Below are 22,714 nucleotides of genomic sequence, written 5' to 3'. Positions count from 1 at the left end.
CACATCAACCTGAAAGTAATGCTGCAATCACTGTTGACATTCACATCAAGAAAGTAGTAAACTATTTCACATGAGCAATTCCAAAACCTCAGAATGCCATTGTTAATATTAAAGAAACACAGAACAAACATGTTGGGCTTCAAAGCCTTGTTTTGATACATGTAATCCCTGTAAACATGGATGTATTGTATTTGTCAATACTGATATCTGATGTAATTCTATAAATAAAACCACTGATATAAACAATTCCTATATATATATTTTTTGCATAGGGTTTGGATTATGTTTACTTTAAAGTAGAACAAGCCATTAACAAATTCCTCATGTCAATTATTCCTCTATCACAGAAATTTAGGCATTTAACTGACTTTACACAAGGAATCTCTCTGACTTCAGTGGAAACTTACACAGCTAAGCATTTGCAAAACTGGAGTTGTCTCTAGGCATGGAGAATATGAGCAATAAAAGAGCTCTCCATAAATTTATAAAATATGCTGATTTAAAAGTTTATGCTGATGTTTCTGTAAGTCACATTTATGATTCCAAACAGTTATGTACATACTATACTATCACAGTAGGAAATACTTCACTGTAGAACACCACAGTGAACAAGTTGTGAAGCACAGTGTTCAATAGAATTTCCCTTTAGTATTCCCAGTGCATAAGTTGTTAACATCCACACTACACACAAGGTGCCCAGGTCTAGTATTTGTTATATACAACGTAAAAGCAGGATAGAAAGAGTTTCGTAGTTTTAAGTAAGGAATGAAAACAGCAAATAATATACAGGGATTCACTCCTGTAAAGTACAGAATTCTCCTTCACAATGACCTCAACCACCACAGAATGTGGATTTCAGGTCACTCAACTCAAAACAGTGCTCAGCACCTTGTAGGAAGGAAAATCTGAGTGCACTTTATAATAAAACATCACATTTTGATGTTATAAAGTGCGAAGAAAAAACATATCCTAATATTTTACAGTCACTATCATACTGATGTATTTGCACAATGCAAAGTTCAAATAACTCTGTATATATTTGTATGGACCCTATAATAACAAATGCTTAAACTGGAGTTTTTGCATCTCTCAAAAAATCTCAGTATTTTAAAGTTCTTGTGTAAATATAAAAAGAAAATATAAATAATAGTTAATCTTGAAATAGATATTTTAACTTGTGACCATTTTTCAAACATTCAATATGAAATTTCACTTTCTGTAATATCATTGTTTTAGAATCTGTAAAACATTTTAAAAGTTATCAACTTCAAAAAGAATAAAAGTTACTGTATCACAGTACTAGACACGTCACCTTATCAGACATCTTTCACTCTAGATGTTTTCTAAAAAATAAAATAAATTAAAAAATCGAAGACATTCTCAATTGTTTAAAACAAGATATATGGAGCAACTTTTTAAAGTAACTTAAGAGTTGCATAACACTTCATTTTGTTCTTAAAATTCAAATAAATGGGATAGAATGTATTAACAAATTTAAGAGGCTTTTGAATACTTCTTTGGGGGATTGTACCAATCATTCCTTATGTACAGAAAGAATCCAATGTATGAGATTCTTCACATAGCTGGACATACGCAGAAGATTTAAGAGTTTTATGTTTTACAGAGCTTTCCTTTATTTTAACAGTGGAGAAGAAACTGGAAGGAAGATTCTTATGCTGAGAAACAGCTTTCCTCCAAGCTGTACCAAGGGCAGAATAGCTCCTTACCAGGAGGAGCTTGACTGCAGACTAGCAATTTATCCCTAAGTGAGTATAATATTGGTTGCATTATAGTATTATGCCATATCCAGTGATACCAAACTTAATGCTAAACAGAAATGTATTGAAATATGAAGCAAAAAAGGTATGACTGAAACACATTAAAGCGACGGACATATTTCTGTAGCCTGTAAGCCACAGGGAGGAAGGGTGGGAGAAGACAAAGGGACTGCCCAGTTTACAACCACGCAAATCTTCAAGACAAAATATTCTCTGCTTTTCAGTCAGAGAACTGGAAGATGGTTTCTGGGTTATTGCTGTCTGTAGGGTTTGTAGGCTGCAGTGTCTTTGTAGGCGTAGTTTTACCATGAGAATGAGAGGAAGAAGAATGTGAACTTTCACTGGAGCTGCTACGTGTCTCTGTGCTTGTACTTGTTTTTTTCATTTTCCTTCTTTTTGCAAGAGGTGCCTTGTCAACGTTCTGGAGACAAAATCCTTCCCTTTTGTACTTGTTAAAGGCCTGTTTAAAAGTAAAAGGAATTTCTAAGCTTTTTGAGAGGTTTAAGACATTTTATGGCTAATATGGTATAATGAATGCTCAATGTTAAGCCATAAGATAAACTAATTTCTTCACAGATTCTTAACAATTATATTTTAGCTATATCAATAATTGCAATAAATAGCCTTTATGTACATTTAAGGGTCAATTTGCCAGTAGCTGTATTTGAGTAACGTGTAACATTATTAACTGGCAATTTTCCTTCCCTGATCTTTTAAGTTTAAAAGGTTTTTCTGGGACTTAAACTACATCAAGACTACATTTTCAGAAACTACATTTAGTTAACTAAAACTTTTTTCCTTCAGATGAAATTATTTTGCATTATTGAGACTCTCAAAGTAACTTTTTCTCTGCTCAGTAATAAGTGTATATAAGTACTTCAGCACAAAAACACCCAATTTCAGTTCATTGTGGAAGGAATAATGAGAATCAACACTGCGTTTGTACAACAGTTGAAATTTGAACTTATTTAGTAAACATATATTGGTAGATGAGTAAGTCTTAAAATACTACTCAAACATTACTTAAAATACAAAATACATATATACAAGAAACATAACCTTTTTGTAGCCATGAGAAGGATAAAAATTCCAGTCTCTTAAATAGAAAAGCTGCTTCTTACTACAAAACCTCCTAGGTCTCAATGCATTTCTCTAAGAAACACAATATTTTTACAGTTATTTCATGAACAGCTGTCTCTCAACCCCAAAAACCTCATTAGTATAAATGTCTTCAAGAAATTTAGTCTTGTCATTCATACTTTTCTGTATTTACTCGTATATTTTAGGTACAGAGAAGAAAACAGCAGTCATAAGCAATCAGTGAATTACAAGGAAAAATACATCTTTTTATTTAAGAAAAAACACGCAAAAATCTAGTTTGGTAAATTACAACATTTATCATGTAACAAAGGATTTTTTGGAACTTACATGAAAAGTGGCTTTGACATATGTATGCACCGCAGCACCTGAAGAACCCAGGTTATCAGGAGTCATTAGAGGGTTTGATGACAGCTGGCTGCCATCCTGAAGCCATTCGTTGTATCTCAGACTGGACATCTTGATTCTTTTGTTCGGATCCACTGTTAGAAGTCCTAATAGAAATACATTACATTCTCTTCATTTTTGAACTGTTTGTCCTCTTTTAAGAGATAATGCATTGCTTTGATAACTAAGTAACAACAATGTTTATCCTAGATAGGCCAATGCTTATTCTAGATAAAGTTCACACAATGTTATGCCATCATTCACTCAAGCAGAATCATTAAAAGAAATAGTTATATGTTTAATAACTCATCTCTTTTTGCATGAACCTAAACTACAAGAGGATTTAGTCACTTTAAACCTGTCTAAAGTGAAATCTAAGAAAGCAATCCCCAGAATTACAGAAGCTGGATACGCCAACATCTTTGGCACAGACTCCTAAGCCTGCTTCTACACATTCAGAACTTCGTCTTAGAATGCCTTAATTAGATGGGTAAAACACTTAAAGGGAACATAACATAAACACAAACAAAGCAGCTCAGAGACACAATAGTCTTGACGCACTCATTCAAAGACAGTTAAATGAGTTAATGTATTTTCCTTGATTTTCTGAAAATGCTACTTTTAAAACACACCTCACCAACTAACTCGGTGTTCTCACAAAACTAAAATATAATAATTTTTTTCTGCTTTTAAACATATTTCAAAAGGATTTCGCCTTTTCTAAAGCTCTTCAGTTATATCCCACCCCAAAAAATGCAAACACATAACTTATCAACATCTTACTACATTAGAAAGCTCTCTGCCTTGCATAAGTAAAATTCAGAATCCCACTTTGGTATGTCTAACTGTAGCCAAAACTTGTTGCTCAAGCTGTGGACACCACTCTGTCAGGTTATTCCATCAGGTATTAGATAGTGCCATAAATGTTACCTTTAGAAATAAAGTATTTGTGAATTCTTACCTTGAATTAACTCTTTAGCCTCTTCAGAAACATTTTTCCAAGCTTCTCCTTCAAAGGAAAATTCCCCCTTTTTTATTTTTTTCATAATTTCCAATGCACTAGTACATGTTAAACTTTTGTCTTGAGACTGAAACGGTACCTGTCCTGATAACATCGTATACTGTTGGGAGAACAAAATAATATTAACAAAGAACGCATTCATTGAAATCCCTACATAGGTAGTTAGTGTTGTTTATATGGCAGCACTAGCAGAACAGAACTTTGACTGGCACATTTTCAACGCTATAGAAAACATTAAACACACAAGACTTTAAATGGAGCCCTTGTTTGAAAAAGTATATTAGTATTAGAAAAAGTTACAGGAAGTCAGTCAAAACATGATGGTATTTATACCAAGCTTACTTTTCTTGAAAATAATTTTCTGTATATCAGAATACAGGCTGATTTCTGAGAGTTTTAGTTCAGAGAAAGAGACTATATGGAGCCATGTATCCTGAGAAGAACGTTTCTTTTTAAGAATGAGACAGCATTTTTTCAAATCCCAGAAGTACTGAATTCAATCTACTGCTTAGGGAAAAAAATCTTAACTCCTATAAAGTATCTGTCATTGGAATCTATTATTTGAACAGCAGTATCTTCTCACCTGAATGCACTGTCTACCCAATACAAGCCTGAAATAGCATCAAATCCTTTGCATTTTAGTAAAAAGTAAACACGTATAATAAAGTTCCAGTTTAAAAACCCATTCACTTACCAGAATGACTCCCAAACTCCAGAGATCACAGGATTCATCATAACCATTGTGATTAAAGAGCTCTGGGGCAGCATAATGCAGAGTAAAACATGGAGTCTTAAGAGGTTGATTGTCAGGTGGTTTTAAACGAGCAAAACCAAAATCAATTATTTTTATTTCTGAATTATCAGTTTCATCTGTAAACAACAAATTCTGAAAAGCAAGCAATATCAGAATTAGCATTAGTTAGAAAATTGTTCAGAACACCTTAGTAGGTACTGTTCTGCATTTATTACTAGAGAAAAATTCTCATTATGTAGGAGGGTATTGGGAAACAAAGGCAAAATCTGAAAAGCACAAATAGCAGTATTCTGAGATAGAAGAAAATGCAAGGTGTAGCCTGGCTGGCCATGTGGGATTACTAATGAAAACGTATTCAGCAAAGGCCAGTGAGAAAAATAATTAGGTAAACACAGACAAAAAAAAGTAAAGGCAACAACATAAGCCATCATAAAGTATCAAAGATAAAAGCTTGAAATGAAGAATTTACTTTTCCATTGAGAAAAGTGGAATTTTATTTTTTTTTTTTAAAGCTTCCACTTTCTTCTGGCATATTGTGATGATCACTTTCTGGTGTGTGGAACTATTCTTGCATGCCTTGTCTTGCAACTGTATAGACTTTGGTCCTCATGTGGTAACTCGTTGAAGCCATATTGCTATGACAGCTCAATAACACAAAATAATAATTTGAAAGTAAAAGAGAGGATTAGAAAATGCACTAGCACATGTCTGGCATAGATCTCAAAAGTAACAGAGATATGCCTTCTTTGAGACTTGTGATGTGTGGTGTTTAGGCATGGAAGGTCCCAGAACAGAACATCAAACAAAAGTAATTAAACTTGATTTCAGCTGTCCCCAAGAATTTCAGCTTTCCATACAAAGTCTTTCTTCAATTCTGAGATGCTATACAAGTTGTCAGTTCAGAAGATTTAAGATAATCTATTCTTTTCTGTGTGTATTTCTCAATTGATACACAAGCAAAGCTTCGGAAAAATATCTGAGGCAGAGATTAATTACTACTGATTTCTACTTTCCCTTGAACTTTTGAGAGAGGAGAAGAAAAATCTGGTGGTTACATTCGCTGTTTGATCTCTTCTTCAATGCTAAGAAAGCCTACAGTCCTATGAAATTTTCTAATACAAAAGGTGATTCACTGAACATAAAATAATTACTTTCAAATTCATTAGAAAGAGAAAAAAAATCATTTCCTTGACTGCAAGCACATCAAGGAAAACCTCAGAGCATTTGTTATCGATAAAAGATGACATATACTACATTCAATGCAGCAACTTCAATTTTAACAACATTGGTTTAAAAAGATCTCTCTTGACCTGAAAACGAAATTGGTTAAGTACAGAATGATATAGTGCAGATGTTCTAAGTTGATTTGATATTCCTTTATGGATTAGCTAAATAAATTGTACCTTGCCAAGACCTGAAAGCTACAGTTCACATCACCTGTGACCTACTTTAAGGAACCTGCTTTAGGCTGGGGCGTGCACTCAATGAGTTCTAGAGGGTCATTCCAATTCCTATAATCTTGTGATTAGTTATGCCTTGGTATATATCCTTAGAGCCAAATTCACACATTAATGATTACTTCACAGAAAAAATATCCCCAGATCCTCCACATGGGAGGTTCCAACCAGTCACATATTCTACACCAATTCTTCTGTGAATTCTGATTTTTTTTTCCTATTCCACACTTCTCCATTTTGTAAAGCAATATATGTGATCTAATTGCTACAACTTAAACAGAAAAGCTTTCCAGCCCACACTAGTAATAAGAAGCCCCATCCTTACTGACATGTAACCAGTTAAATTTTTAAAAATAGACTTACCAGTAACAGTTCAGATGCCAAAGCTGAACATCAAACAAATCTGACTGGAGATGTTAGAAGTGCAACAGAGTTTTCTATATATCTTTTTACAGAAAGGTGCACTAACCACATCTATATTGGGAAACCTGCATATCCCATACAGAGTTCATGCCTGAACCTAAAACAGTAACTTTCAAAACAAAAAGCAGGAAGGAGACAGGTTGGTTAAGTCCAACTCTGTAAAGTAAATGCATTCTATAAATTGTTTGCTAACCCTTCATTACTTGGACTTCTCAGGCTTCTCTTCTTGAATACGATATAGAAGCAAAGACTGCTTAATTTACAACACAGCTGAAAGAAGCCCTGCTTTACAGAATCTGACCTTTGTATTCAAATTGGCGATAAGAGTAAAACTGGGAGAAAAGGAAGACAGAATGGATTTCTATTTTTTGTTCTTTCAAGAAGGACTTATTTCAAAAGCTGTTTTGTTTCCTTGATGGTGTAAGCAAAAACTTTCTCAAAGAGTCATATTTTCAACTGACACATTAGAATTTCACAACAGCTCTTCTTCATTTCATTGCTGATTTAGTACAGACACTTTAAAACATAGGTTTAGCACTAAAATACTAGCATCTAGAAGTCGTCTTTACATGTTGAATTCTAACTAGTAGAAAAGAGATAGATCTGTAAAACATCAGAAGGTGTGTCACAAAAGGATGAAACAACAGTAGGAATCGTAGATAATTTTGAACTTCAGATACAAACAGCATAACTATTTAATGATATATGCTGACTGTAATCATCAATACAATGTAATGACCTTACTGGACAAACTAATATGAAATTGCACCTTTCCTAGGCTAAATAAAACTAACAAGCCTAGCACCTCTATGATCCCACTGCTGGAGAAAAAAAATGAACAACACAAAACCCTAGAAGGAACAGTGTTGAAAGTGCACAAAGCAATCAAGAAGCCTATCTCTCCTTATGAATTCCTTCATATAGGAAGCATACTTACCATTAGTAAATACGGTTTCCCAAATAGGCAAAGAATATTTTCAATCATATTAAAGTGTTGTTTTTTAACAAAGCTTAAAATGCTTCCCAACAGTTACTTTTTACTTAAGAACAGAAAAATACCTATAGAATTTGCTCAGTAGAAAGGATATTATTTTATTTTAAAAAAATTAAGAAACAACAGTAGAAAAAAATTAAGTTAATGTTGAAACATGCATAAGGAAATCACTATACCTCAGGTTTCAGATCTCTATGGACTACTCCTACATCATGCATATGGCTCACTGCTGAAACAAGTCTGCGCATAATATGACTGGCTTCTGTCTCACTGAAATGCTGCTTCTTCTGAATACGTTCAAGCAATTCTCCTCCTTTCAGTAATTCCATTACCAGAAAAGTGTGAAGCTAAAACCATAAAGAAAACAATGGGATATTAGAAACGTACACATTAGCACACAATTACTGCAATTCAAATGTCTTGCCATTGAACAAATAGTAGGCTTCTCAGAAAGTGAAATTTGCTTTCTCAAGTCAATGGGTGTAGGCCTGCAATGGCCACCAGCACTTCCTTCCCCTGTAATACTATAACAATGCAACATTTGAAAGCCAAGAACAACACATTCAAGGGAAGAGGTCAAAGAAACAATTTCACAGAAATACACAGGAAAAGAAGATTCACAGTATTTACTTATTAAGGAACAGAAGGATAACTGTACAGAAAACAGCAAGACTTCTCAGAAGAACAAACATGTCTATTAGTCCTACTGCTAGCAGTGCTTCTCAGGTATCCTTTCTTGAAACTTTCCTTTGTGTCATGAGAAAAGCTGAAAGTTGAAAAGAATAAGGATACTTTCACTAGCAAACTTCCTGTGGTTCAATAAATATAACTAAGTAATAGTCTGGATCACTAATACTTTAATATCAGTTTGATCAAATTCTGTAAGTTAAAAGTTGAAGTTTCTTTAAATGAATTGCAGATATGTCAAGACTAGACAATTTCAATCAGTTCTGGACTTCAATACTGTGTTCCCAAGTTGGAAAGGACAGATAAGAACCAGAGTCCAGCTTCTGGCACCACATGGAACCACCCAAAATTCAGACCATGTGTCTGAGACTACTGTCCAGATACTTCTTGAATTCTGGCAAGTTCAGTACCACAACCACTTCCCTAGGGAGCCTGTTCCAGTGCCCGACCACCTTCTTGGTGAAGAATCTTTTCCTGATATCCAATCTCAATCGTATCACAGAATGGCTTGGGTTGGAAGGGACCTCAAGGGCCACCAAATTCCAACCCTTTGTGGACAAGTAGCTCTACCAGCCACTAGATCAAGTACTAGATAAGATCACCTAACAGCCCTCATCCAACCCGGCCTTAAACACCTCCAGGTATGGGGCATCCACAATCTCTCTGGTCAACCTGTTTGAGCACCTCACCACTTTCTCAGTAAAAGAACCCCCTGATATCTAAGTCTTCCTTTACTTTAAAACTATTCTCCCCTTGTCCCTTCACTATCTACCGGCGTTAAAAGTTTGATTTCCCTCATGTTTACAAGCTCCCTTTAAGTACTGGAAGGCCACAATGAGGCTGCAGACTAAAATTATGGAATAGTTTGGGTTGGAAGGGACCTCTGTAGAATATCTATCACAAACCCCTAGCTGAAACCAGGGCCAATCTCCACTACACACTGTGGAGCTTGACTAAATAAAACTGATCTCAGTCTATATTCAAACAGAAGTTCTAATTTCACTTTCAGTAACTTAGCAAGCCATTTGGTTATTTGCATTAAAAATTACATGCAAGAAAAAAATGCCACATATACCATATACCTTCCAAATACATTTTTGATCTGCAATAAATGCTAGTTTCCCTGAATGCAGAATTTACACTTCATGTCTGAAATTGGACAAAAGCCCTGGAAAAAAGTTCCCTATGCAATAATAGTATGCTTAACTTCCAGACATACTTGGGAAAACACAAAGTAATGCGTTTGGCAAATACTGATTATAGCTTCTTCAAAATACCTGGTCATGATAAACTTCATGCAACTTCACTACGTTGGGGTGTCCTTCACAGAGTTTTAGTGCTGTTATTTCTCTCTGCGTGTTTGCTTCCATCCTGAAAAAATTGAGAAAAACTTTTGTACCAATTTTACTGAACAAATTGCACATTCAAAGTGTAACACCTACTTTTTTTTTTTTTAATTGTTTGCAATCCAGATTTTTGAACATTACAACTGCTTGAATGTAATTAAAAACATTCAAAATAAGCTGAGCAAAATTATCCACATAACCCTGCAAGTTAGGACATTTAAGAAATACCACACCCAAATCAGATGATGCATTTTGATGCAACTATAAATTACTATAGTGAAAGCTGAAAAGGTATTACAAAACAGTTTCTATTTAAATCAAACCTTTCCCTTAGACCAGGGCAGTTTGATTTCACCTCTGCCCCTACAAATATCTCTTAGCTCAGCTTTATCCTGAAGACTGAAAGACCCCAACTCTTTCCACTTTTATCAGTGTGAAATACTGCCACTCCAGTGTGGAAACAATGAGCTCCTACTAATAAAGATAAAACCTGTAACAATCTATAGAGGAACTACATGATTCATAGGAAACCCTAAACAGATGACCATAAAAATATGAAATGGAAGAAATATGATGTCAATTCTCTTTCAAGTACTTAATATTTATAGCAAAAAAAATTAAATGTGCTGAACATCATAAAAATCCATGTGAATAGCAACTGAGGAGAACATCCTGTTTTCCTCTTAATATATACAACAATATGTTTTGGGCAAAAAAAATGCATTAATATTTTTGCCAAAACATTCTCTTTTTGAGTAAGAAAGACTAGCCCTGTACTAAGGGAATGGCCTTACAGATAACACAGGTAGAATCTCTCTCATTGCATATTCTGCATTTCTGGTTGCATAAATGGTTTTTTGTTGCTGCAAACCACGATGAGAATTTTGCTCAGAAGAATTCTGTCTTTCTGCAGGCTTCATATAATCAAAAAGTGAACTAAGCTGTTTCATTTGTACCTCTGTTGATTTTCTTGTTTAAACTGGAAGTGATTTCAGGTCTTTAGCATATTAAAAAACTGTCTTAGATGATCTTTTCCTTCTAGAAATTACAAGGAGAAGGTGGACCTAGGAAACAGGCTAAAGGGACTCAGGAACATGAACAAACCTTTGAAATATGTGTCTGCACTTTTCTGAGTGCTTCCCTTCTATAAACAGTTAGCATCTCTGATTCGTAGACAGACAGTACTACAAAAAACAAATGGAAGCTCTGAAACAGTAACTCAAGTAAGTTTACAGCCCATTGTTCCACCGGGCTTCAGACAAACAAAAAAAATTGGATGGATCCAGCTGTACCAACAAAGCACAGCCACTGAGGAATTCTACATTTTAGCTTTCATCCCAAGTACCTTGAAATGGTTTGCCTAGATGTAGGATTCAGGTTGTATATCTTTGATGGACAGGAGTAAAAGACTGTCTGACTTTGAGACACTAGAAACCTAGTATACTTCACCTATCAGCAAGTGTTATTAGTGTGTTTTTAGTATCAGGATTGTTTATAGTTTAACAGTTTCTTAGTCAAGGTTGGTTTGTGTCTAGTCATATGGGGTACAGATTTACCACCACCTCTAAAAACTACATAAACATGCTCTGAGTCTGCTTACAGCCTGCAATCTTGAAAAATATTTGTACACAGACCACTTCTTACCTTCATTTAGCCTGGTCCACCAAGATGGAGGAAAAAGAGCAAAAGAACCTGTGAGTAATATCATTTAGGGTTGTCATTCCTAAATGATTAGGCCTATGTGGAAAGTCAGTACTAATTTGATCACCATTATCCAAAAATAATAATTCTAATGCTTAAGATGGATTTTCCTTAAGATGAAATGCAAGTACTGATCAGCAGCTCTGCATGCACCACAGGAAAAATTCTGAATGTACATGAGTGCCAGAAATATAGATTAAAATATCCAATCAAGGTGCCTACCGCACACACAAAGTGCCAATATGACAAGAGAAATTCTGGTTAGTGAAGCTTACAGGGTGAACTATCCCACTCCAAAATATGTACTTCAAACAGGATTGTCTGAGCATAGGAGAGCCTGGAAAACATTTATGTAAATGTAGCAGTCACAAGACTGAGGATTCGCAAGGCACCATTAGATGTTAAAATGGTACTAGAACGATGCCTGTGTTTAGGTAACTGAATCCCACAGCTGCTGCCTGGTCATTTTAATCTCTCTGTAGGCTTCATTAATAGTTCTGATGATGTTCCCATTAATCATAGCAGACCTTAAAACTGGCCCCCATACCCTCATCCAATTCAAAAAGCATGTGATCAAGCACTTAAATCTAGTGGACAGCTGTTCCTATTGTCTGGAAAAACAGAGGTACAGTCAAATGTGTTGGAGGAAGAGACTACCATGAATTAGTGGATACATCTACACATTTTGCTTCCCTTTTCTGCCAGCACTGTACATCGTGGTGGGGATACATTTAATCATGAATACTGAGCAAAATGAAGCTAAAAGTATAGTCAAACCCCAAAGAATCCCTTATTTCCCTCTAGCCAGAAACTGCCAGAGGCATCTGTTCTGGAAGAAGATCATACAGTATCCATGAGCAAAGTGAATCAGCTATCTCCACTGAAGTGCTGCCTTCAGAACACCCAGGAAACAGATGCAAAGCAAAACTCCACAATTTAATTACATTTTTCACACCAATTCATACACAAATTAATTAGACCTGAGACAAATCAAACTACACATACTTCATAAAAACAACAGCCTAGGCAAATCAGTTGAGTTGTCAAAAAAAATTAAAAAGGGAGCTACCATAAACCTACATTTAGTTCACTTAGGTCTGAAGACTGGAGGACCTTATACCTTACTCTGGTTTGGAGCAAAATTAGTGGTAGAGTATAAGCATGAACCAGGAAAAATCCCTTCTCCTTGTGTTCTCCCCAACAACAACAACATTTTGTTTCAAAAAACTCTCACAATCTTTTAAAGGTCATAAAGTTACTACATGCTTCTGTAGACACTGCAGAGGTACGTCAAAGAGGAAATTATTTTAAAGCTAATTTTTCACCTTAAAAAAACGTAGCGAGCATTACTCTAATCCATGGGTGACAGTAAGCAAAGAAAATATTTTTATTGTCTTATAGAATATTTATACCTTTTGCTAATTATTTTTACTGCATACTCCTGGCTAGTTTTCTTGTGTAAGCACTTTCGACAAATGGAAAAACTTCCTTCTCCCAATGGTTTCTCTTTCAGATCCAGTTCATAATGTTGAAAAAATGGAGAGTCCTGTTAGGAAACTGTCTGTATTTAGTTCTGCAGAATACTTTTAGTATACACAGTCAAAGACAAAGAGTAACGTTTTGTGAGAATTTTTACAATTTTAAATGTAGATGAAAAGAGCTCTTGTTTAGAAATTAAGATTTATATTTTATCAATTTAATAAAATGCATCAACTTTATTTTAACAAAGAATAATTCCTATGTTATTAAAAAACAGTCACTAAATAAAGCATCACTACTACAACAACAGCTTAAGGTACAAAAGGGCGAGACAAAGAAGATCAAAGAAGCTTGTACATATACTTATTCACAAAACTGTGCTAGTTTGAAGACATCACAATAGTGTGTGTTCATCTAAGGCTTCACACAACTATATACACATTTCGGGCAAATACATCATAGGAGGAATTCTAGCATAATTAAAGTAGCTTCAAAAATATCTACAATGGTTGGTTGGATTAGAACCATCAGGACTCAATTTACTATTATGATTATACTTGGTCTTCTGTAAAGCTAGATAATCAATCTCATTTTTCAGACTAAACTTTAACCACTTCTTTATAGTGCCACATGCAAATTATATGCTTGGATCATCTGAGGAGCCATTACAGAGAAAAGATACACACATAATGACTACTTTGTAAATCGTAGCACAGCTACTTTGAAAGTTATATGCGGTTCCAAGTTAACCAAATTAATTTAGCTCTTGATATTATTATTACCTTCATCATAGCACTTCTGGCAATAGTTGTAGTTCCAGGCCGCTCATCCCCCACATAAAACTGAACAGGATCTACTGTAGCTGCATTGCGTTTAAACAAAATAGAAGGTGCAACGAAAGAATATCCCTATTAAATTAGAGACATCAGAAAAGGACAAATCTTGAAACTGTTGCACACGTACCATAACACTGTGTATTAAACATCAGAAGTTTCTACAGAATTAAAAAAAATAAAATGTTTGTAATGTTTGATACAGAAACTGTAATTTGCTAATTGATGAGTAGTTGTTACTACATTCAACATGAACAGATGTCCTTCTGAAAGCAGTTTTATGATTCTCCAAAGATGTAATAAAATAGCAACAATACAAAAATTCAGGGACATAATGCTAAAAATCTGGCTGTTTACATTATTTTGCAGTAGTGATAAAGGTTCATAATTAGAACTAGCTGGCTTTCCAGAACATCCATAAGTTAAGGTATGAAACAGTTTTTACGTTGTGATATGAGCAACAAGCAGCCTGAAATGGCAAGACAAAATAAGCTCTATATTAGTGATATGCCCAGTTTAGGCATAACAAGAACAGCTGTGACTTCCACTGCAGGATGAGTCAGCTATTACTACGACATACCTCGAGGCTTTTCAATAGTCAGTACAAATCACTTCCAAAATATGACCCTGTATTCCTTCACACTAAGCATTAAGTTGCTCAAAAAAGGGGGTGGAGAAAACAGTGAACTGCTGGTGACCACTGAAGTTTTAGTTCCAAATTTGAGGCTGCACTTGAGCTGTTTGCCTGTTTGACATTCAGACTCTGTAGTCCAAGTATGGATCATTCTTTAGTAGCATGGAGGAGACGGTAAAGAAAGCTATGTTATTGATTTGCATGTGGAAGTCTATTAATCAGAGCACTCAAAGTAATTGAAAGACCTACTTTCTGCAGTTAGCTTCCATTAATTTTGGGATCACTGAACAAACAGACCTGGGAACAGGCACAGAAAATTCTCAATAACATAGAAGGTGGGAAAAGCAAATCCAGCTATATACTTGAAATTGCTCAATACATGATATTTCTTTTTTTTCTAAATGAGTTTTTAAAATACCTGAAATATTCTTTCTGAAGTCTGAGGGGTTGCTGCAGGAGAATAAGTTGGATCCATTTCTGTAAACTCTTCTGCAAAATTACTGACATCCAACTCATCTCTGATTACTGGTTTAAATGGAGCTGGTACTTTTTTAGCAGCTAAGTCATCCCAATTTATATTCTAAACAAAAATAAAAAAGGAAAATAAGTTTGAATCAAATGAAAATTTAACAGAAGATAACATAAAGGAAAGAGATATCCAGAACCAAACAGTCCTACTTTAACCCGCTACTTTCCACAAGAAGAAAAAGCATTCAGATTATACGTGGCTAAATTCCTAGGGTATATTCTTTCAGTCACAAAAAAATCCTACCATAAGATGTCAGAGGTAAATTTTAACATTTATCAATATATATATTCAACAGATATCAGGCATGGAGATAAGCCAAACAACTAGTGTGACAACTTTTAAGTTTCTTACTCTACTTCACAGGAAACATCACTTATTTTTGTAAGCCATACTGCAAGTATATGGTAACTTGAGCTTTTCATTGCTAATTCCTATACTTATTTAGGAATCTCAACCTCCGAAGCCCTGCGGTGAAGGGCCTAGTTAAATAAACAGCTACAAACAGAGCATAGATATGGTAGTTATGGAAGAAATGATCCTATCACTGTCAATGAATGGAATTGAAATAAAATCAAAATCAGGAAGTACTATATGAAAAAAATTCATCTTCTAAAATGAATGCTGAATAAAAAGTTAATGCTACACAGACATTTGTCAGATTTTCCATAAAGGGAAGGAAACACAGAAGACATGAGAAGAAACTCAAATGTCAAAAAGCCAATATGCTCATACTGAATGTTATAATTACACTGAATATATTTACTTGAAATATCTGACTTATACTATCAAATTTAAATACTACAAAATTTATACTAGTTAGAAATATATTTAACTTCAGAAGCACCAGAGAAACATCTATTTTTCAAAGAAAACAATTTTAGCAGCGATGTATGGAACAGTACAGCTCTTGCACATAAGCACATTCCTACATCACTGCTTGATATGAAATGTCAACACACTGAAATCTGAACTGAATTGAAATCTACTAAACAAGACTAAAGGTTTAATTAGGCAAAGGAAAACACAAAAGTGGAGTTCATCACTAATGGTGAATTCTACCAATATTCAAATTCTCCAATAGCGTTAGTGGAAACTTCCTTTTACAAAACAATACACAACGAATAATTTAAGAGTTTTTCATTAAATCTTCTGGTTTGAGTAATGTGGCTCCTGGCTGCTTCAAACAGCTGTTAGAAATGAATAAAGAAGAAATTAGAAAATCTACTATGTCCTTGCTAAAGTGAGTACAAATATCATGCATACAAGCACGTGGATATCCTTATTAACTTCAATGCAATTATTGATGCAATTAACACAAGCTGCTCTGTTACCAAAACAATGGATTTTTTTTTTAAACTTAGATTTCAAAGGAGTAATGGAGCATGGAGTAGTGTGGGGAAATTTCTTTTCCTCTTTACCTGGAAAAAGGGATGTTGTTTGATTTCATCAGCATCAGTTGGACCACAACCTAGTCTCTTCTTGGGGTCTTTCATCAAAAGGCGTTGAATTATATCCTTAGACATTGCACTCATTTCTTGTGGATAAGGTGGCTCACTTTTTAATATTCTCCTACAAAAGAAACAAAATGACATTGGATAATTACTCAATGCATTGAAGTTACCATACTGATGGTAGTTCTTTACATTCCACTACATACCTAGAAACAGAAGAATGATAAATCTGAACCAACTTTGACTTATTTTTTTTAAATAATTTTTGAGGAAAAAAGGACAAGTAAACAGAACATCTTCAGGTGGTAAATTAAGCAAAAAATTAGGTCAAATTCACTGACACACGGACAAGCACTAGCAGAAAGTGAGCCTAGCTTTTGTAAGGAGCCTGTGGAAGAACTGTCCCTCGTGAGTCCTTATGAGACAAGAAGTAGGTCAGAGTGATTTGATTGATGATCCCAATCATCATTTGGATTTATGAAAGGCTTTTAGTGGAAAAAAATCACTCAGATGTTTAAGGTAATTAATTTCCTATGTGATATGGAGAACAGTCGTTGCATAGACAATATTCAGTTAAGACACAAAACAGAGGGTCAGAGTAAATGGTCAACTCTTGCAACACAGACTTATGAGTAGATGTCACTTCAGGGGTGTTATGCTGGGGCCTGTGCTGTTGAACAGGCTCATAGCTATCCTAGAAGAAAAAGCTGAGCAATAAGTAACATGAACAAACATTGTCTCATAAATTGCTAAAGGGCAAGGACAGATGATGAAGAGTTATAGAAGGTTCTCATGAAGCATGGCAATAAAAATGGCAAGAAATTTGTAGTGTAAGAAAGAACCTTAACTCACAAGAGAAAAACAATCCTAGTTTCATACATAATGAGCTTATTGCTCCTGCCCAAAATAAATCACATAGCTACACTATAGCTCCACAAAAAAGCTTCATGCTTGACAGCAGTCAAAAACCACAACTCCAATGTGAAGAGAAAGAAGAAAATACACTTATACCACATGAGGTTTGCTAGCACACTGAACATTGTGTACATTGCCTGGGCCCTCCTCTCAAAAGGAACACTACAACTGGAAAAGTTTTAGAGAAGAGTAACAGAATTAATCAAAGATACAGAATATGTTTCCTATGAAGAACAACAGAGGCTATGACTTTTCAACTTAGTAAAAAGAATTTAGATGAATGGGCATAGTATTCCCCTGAAAATGGTGAATGGCAAAAAGAGTGAGGTCTGTACCTACTTTCTCTCTTGCAACACAAGGACTAGAAGTCAAATAAAGTTAGTGGAAGTTCAACATCTTGGAAACCTAAGTAGAATCACACTTCCACACCAAAAGTGTTAGTCCAGAAGTACATATCAAAAGGTAAGGACTAAGAAGGAAAACTAAGAATGCATACGGAAACATCATATCTCAAGGATATATTAAGTTCTAAAAAGACAGACAAGCACATTGCCTCTATATGCACACTCACTGAGGTAACTTCAGGCAGTACAATATGTAGAGGACTTAATGTGCTTCCAGCAAGCACATAGTGAAAGATTTCAAAGCTAAGAGAGACTGTGAGATTGAAGCAACATAAAGCTGTAGCAGCACTAGAAATCTCACTGTTGCATTTTAAACAGACATCAACTTAAATTCATCACTGTTGGTTGCTTCTATCTCTTAACAAGAATCTTAAACTAAGCCTGGAGAAGAAGGAAAGATTCAATCTCTTCAGAAATCATCCAGTTCCCAAAAGGATCAAATATGAAGGGAAGAAAACTTTCTTATTGTAAGCTAAGACACATCCTGACAGCAAAATTACTTGATTTACAAAAAGGTCACGAGAACCTATAGTATCTTCTTAGCTTGAAAATCATCTCAGCTAGAAGAATCCAATGAAATGTACTTATCAGCTTTTCTGATGAGAGAATCAAAAAAAGTATATGACAAAGCTCCCAAGAAGAGACAAGACTTTCAGAACTATACAGAACAAAACATCTTAAGTCAGTATTTTTCAAACTGATTTCTAAAGCAATGGGCTTTAGACTGGGCTGTTCTCAGTCTCCAAAAGATAAATTCTATATATTTTTTTCATAGAGAAGAATGCTATAAGATTAGAGATGGCCAAATCAGACAAAAATTTGAAAACTTCTCTGAAAAAGATACTGAATTGAGACGGTTGATAGCATGGTTAACAAAGAGAACCAATAACTACAATTGCAATTTTTAATGAGGACTACTGTAACAATGCTAACTAAGGTTATTCCTTGTATTTGCACCAGAAACATGCAATGCAAACTTACATGTAAGAAAAAGAAACGGAAACACATGTAGTGCAAAGTGTATGACCCTGTATCACAAAGTTACCAGAAAATTATTAGCCAAAAAAAGTGCTTCCTCAGTAACAATGCCAGCAAGTTTAATCTTTTTAACTGCAAATTTCCAACAGCAGATTACACATTTTCAAAGAGCCTACAAAGGGCAATCAGTTGTACCATTGACGCAGTGTGTGAGCAGAACAGCCCAGCTGGAGTTGAGACAGGTTTGTGAAGCAACTTTTCACACTGCTTGACATTCTGCTCTTCAAGCAGAAATCACTCCTGAAATTCTTGGGGGAAGCAATTTCCTCAAAAGATGATAACTGTCAAAACAACTACCACATAACTTTTGCCAGACATAGCTTGATGTAACACTATTTCACCTAATGAAAAATTTCTGAAGCAATAGTATCAATAATTCCTGCCTCCTTATAAGATTAATGTTTTTTGTTGGCAGTATTAAAAACATAGCCATATTTAGCTATGTGAAAAGAAAGCTGTGGTTATGTACAACAATATCTTCCATCTCTTGATTCTCCTAGAGCACAGAAGGCAACATTTTGCTATGCTGGACAAGAAAAATTCACATAAACTGCATTTCACAGAATCATAGAATATTCCAAATTGGAAGAGACCCACAAGGATCACTAATTCCAACTCCTGGCTTCACACAGCATCATCCAAAATGTCTGAGAGCATTGTTCAAACACTTCTAGAACTCAAACAGCAACAGCATCCCTAGAGAAACTATTCCAGTGCCTGAATACAGGCCACTGACATGCCTCCAGGAACTGCCTTGTGGTTGACAATCACTAAACAATTCTCACAATGTTCTGAAATTGTTTGTATCAATATAATAAAGCAGTGGAAAAGAATGCTAATTTCTTTAAAAGTTTCAGGAAGAACTTACAATTTTGAAATCTACGTGAAACTATATTCAGATTAATTAGTACAGAAAGCAACATAGCAGAAAAAAACATAGAATCAATACGTGAGAAAGCAGAAAATAGTGAAGACTAATCATGTAGCTTAAATAAAGACAGATAAATTAGTCAAGCCTTAGTGAAGTGCTGTACTGAAAGGACATGAATGGCTTAGGTTGGAAGTGACCATAAGAATCATCTACTAGTTTCAAATTCCTGCCATGGGTGGGGTTGCTACCTATAGCCCCATCCAACCTGGCCTTGAACATCTCTAGGGATGGGCGATCCACAACTTTCCTGAGCAACCTGCTCCAGTGCCTCACCACCTTCTGAGTTAAGAATTTCTCCTTAACATCTAACCTAAGCCTCCTCTTAGTTTAAAGCCAACCTCCCTTATCTTTCAGGCCATGTGAAAAGTCAGTTCTCCTGCTTATAATCCTTCCCTAAAGTACTGTAAAGCTGTGGTGAGGCCTCCCAAGAGCCTTTTCTTCTCCAAGCTAAACAATCCAGTTTCCTCAGACTATCTCCCCAATAGAGAAGTCTTTCGATCATCTTTGTAGCCCTTCCTTGGACCCACTCCAACAGCTCCACATCATTCTTGTTCTCAGCCTGTACACAGTGCTCCATATTAGGCATCATTAAGGCAGAGGGGGACAATCAAGTCCTCCCTGCTGGCCACCCCTCTTTTGATGCAACTCAGGATACTGTTGGTCTTCTGAGTTGTAGGTGCATACCGCAAACTCATGTTTAGCTTTTCATTCGACAGGACCCCGAAGACCTTCTTTGCAGGGCTGCTCTGAAGGAGGTCTTCTCCTAGCCTGTGCATATATCTGGGATTGCCCCAACCCAAGTGCAACACCTCGCACTCACCTCTGTTGGGTCTCATTAGGTTTACATAGCCCCACTTCTCTAGTCTGTCCAGGTAAGCAATTCAAGGTTGTAACAATAACCCATAATGTGTTCATGCAAGAAAGCTGAGTACATCATTCCTGGGATATCTGTACTTCTAACAAGGAGATATGGCCCTTAGCATCAACTTTCATTTTCTTTTCTACATCACCTTCATCCTCTTTTTCATTACATATTTATGCGATCCACTAATAGTGGCAGAGAAAGCAGGAAGAATTAAACATTTCAAGTGGCACCTGTGGTCAAAGCTACTAAACAACTACTGTACTTTCTGCTCTTCCTAGACTACTTCATTCCCTCTAAACTGGGCTGAACTGAGATTGTCCCTGTTCTGGCTGTACTCAAAACACTCAAAGAGAAATATCTAGAAATATGTCTTGCACAGTACAAGGAGTTTATCACTTCAAGGTCCTGGATCACTTCCAAGCACTGAAAGATGATCACTACTTGGTCTTATCCTTCTCTAGGACAGACTGTGCAGAGCTCAGAGTTAACACTACTAGCATTGTTTTCCAGGAACTTAAACTCTGATGAGTCTCTTCCATCAGAACTACAGACAAGGAGCATACAAGATGAGGAGAAGGAGACACTAAAAAATGATGGTGAGGAGATGTTTAGTGAGTGGAGGATGTAATGAGGGAATAATTCCTTAACCTCTAAATGCTACTGATCTTCAGAACCATTCTTATGTATGAGTCGAACACTGATGAGCCTGAAACATCAGCCAAGGAACTCTGTGATTTTGATACAAAAAATTAATAAGAGTTACAAGCATTGATCTTTCTTAGCTCTCAGTTTAAAAACTACATCAACAGAAGCACAGGTCTCTCACATGCTCTTCACTACTTCACTAAAGCAAGAATGTCAGGATATGTGTCTGGAGACAGAAGAAAACATTCTTCTAGAGAAGGTGCAGTATTTAAAACCAACCACAAATGTGAAAGTTGCATGTACAAGACTTATACTAAAATGTCAGTGTGAATACAATTTGAAGAGGATTCTGACCACATTTGAACCAGAGTGTCATGGTTTTATGATTTTTGTTATTGATATTCCACATCATAACATCACATCGTGCAGTGGGAGTTAAAGAGTTAACAGTCCAGCTCCATAGATCATTGATAGCTCTGGGTATGTCACAAGACACAGGCTCTTCCCTTTCAGACTGACCCAGCAGCAGGTGCTTGCTTCCATCTCACCTTCAGTGTAAGGCCTTTGGTTTACCAGACACTCTGTCTTGCTCATTTTATTTGATTAGCTTCAATTCCAATTATATTGTATTATTTTGCATTCTGATGTCTTATTTAGTAAACTAGCTTTCCTCCTCAGATCATTGCCGATGTTCTGTTTTTAGACCCATCTCCTTTTTCCTTTTGACCCTTCCCCTCTTCCCCTTTCCCAGGGTGTGGGTCCCCCACCCCAGTCATCACAGAACCAGGCCGAACCAGCCCGTAAAACACTGGCATGGAGTTACAGTCTTAAGGACTTAAGCAAAGCAGGAATGCCCTTGTAATGCTCAATAAAGGCCTCAGGAAAACAAATAGTGTCACAGGGAGGTGTACAACATGGAGAACAGATTGCTTCTACTAGCAGAGGGGAGAGGGGAAAACATGCCATAAGCCAGCAATGGAAAGAGACTTCCTCAATTGTTCATTTTAGTTAACTCTGCAAACAACTAAGCTAGTCACAATTTTATGCATTAAATAGCTAAAAAAATCCAATTTATGATAATGAGTATAAAAACATCAATTGTCAATAGGATGATCTTGGAAATTTGACCTCTTAGCCAAGGTGATCTATTTATCTCCTAGCATTAGATTCTATAAACCAACCTATAAACTATATTGCAAAAAAATTGTGATTACATGTTGTCTACTGGGTAACACTTTGAAAAGCAAAGCATAAGTTCTGAAAAACAGTCAAGATGGGACTTCTGAACAAAATAATGCTAATTCATTAACTGAAATCATAGAATTTTTAAAAAATTGCATGGCT

The 22,714-nt window shown here is 35.7% G+C and overlaps 1 protein-coding gene across 3 annotated transcripts in view; it reads right to left on the bottom strand.

Moving 5' to 3' along the window:
- Positions 1-260: 260 nt before the first annotated feature.
- The window catches only part of RPS6KA5 (ribosomal protein S6 kinase A5), a 66,907-nt gene continuing 44,453 nt past the window's right edge, over positions 261-22,714 (bottom strand). For all 3 annotated transcript variants that reach the window (XM_065751529.1, XM_065751538.1, XM_065751546.1), the window contains 10 exons: positions 16,540-16,690; positions 15,011-15,172; positions 13,908-14,033; positions 13,059-13,192; positions 9,877-9,970; positions 8,089-8,259; positions 4,979-5,170; positions 4,225-4,384; positions 3,207-3,370; positions 261-2,238 (listed from right to left, as the gene is read on the bottom strand). In XM_065751529.1, the coding sequence (XP_065607601.1) occupies positions 1,999-2,238; positions 3,207-3,370; positions 4,225-4,384; positions 4,979-5,170; positions 8,089-8,259; positions 9,877-9,970; positions 13,059-13,192; positions 13,908-14,033; positions 15,011-15,172; positions 16,540-16,690 (1,594 nt within the window). In that variant the 3' untranslated portion in view covers positions 261-1,998. The remainder of the gene's footprint in view (positions 2,239-3,206; positions 3,371-4,224; positions 4,385-4,978; positions 5,171-8,088; positions 8,260-9,876; positions 9,971-13,058; positions 13,193-13,907; positions 14,034-15,010; positions 15,173-16,539; positions 16,691-22,714) is intronic.

Source organism: Cyrtonyx montezumae, unplaced genomic scaffold (genome assembly GCF_038088225.1).
Source record: "Cyrtonyx montezumae isolate F1298 unplaced genomic scaffold, pur_monq_1.0 scaffold_10, whole genome shotgun sequence".
Taxonomy (NCBI): Eukaryota; Metazoa; Chordata; class Aves; order Galliformes; family Odontophoridae; genus Cyrtonyx; species Cyrtonyx montezumae.
This window is presented reverse-complemented; position numbering and strand designations above follow the sequence as displayed.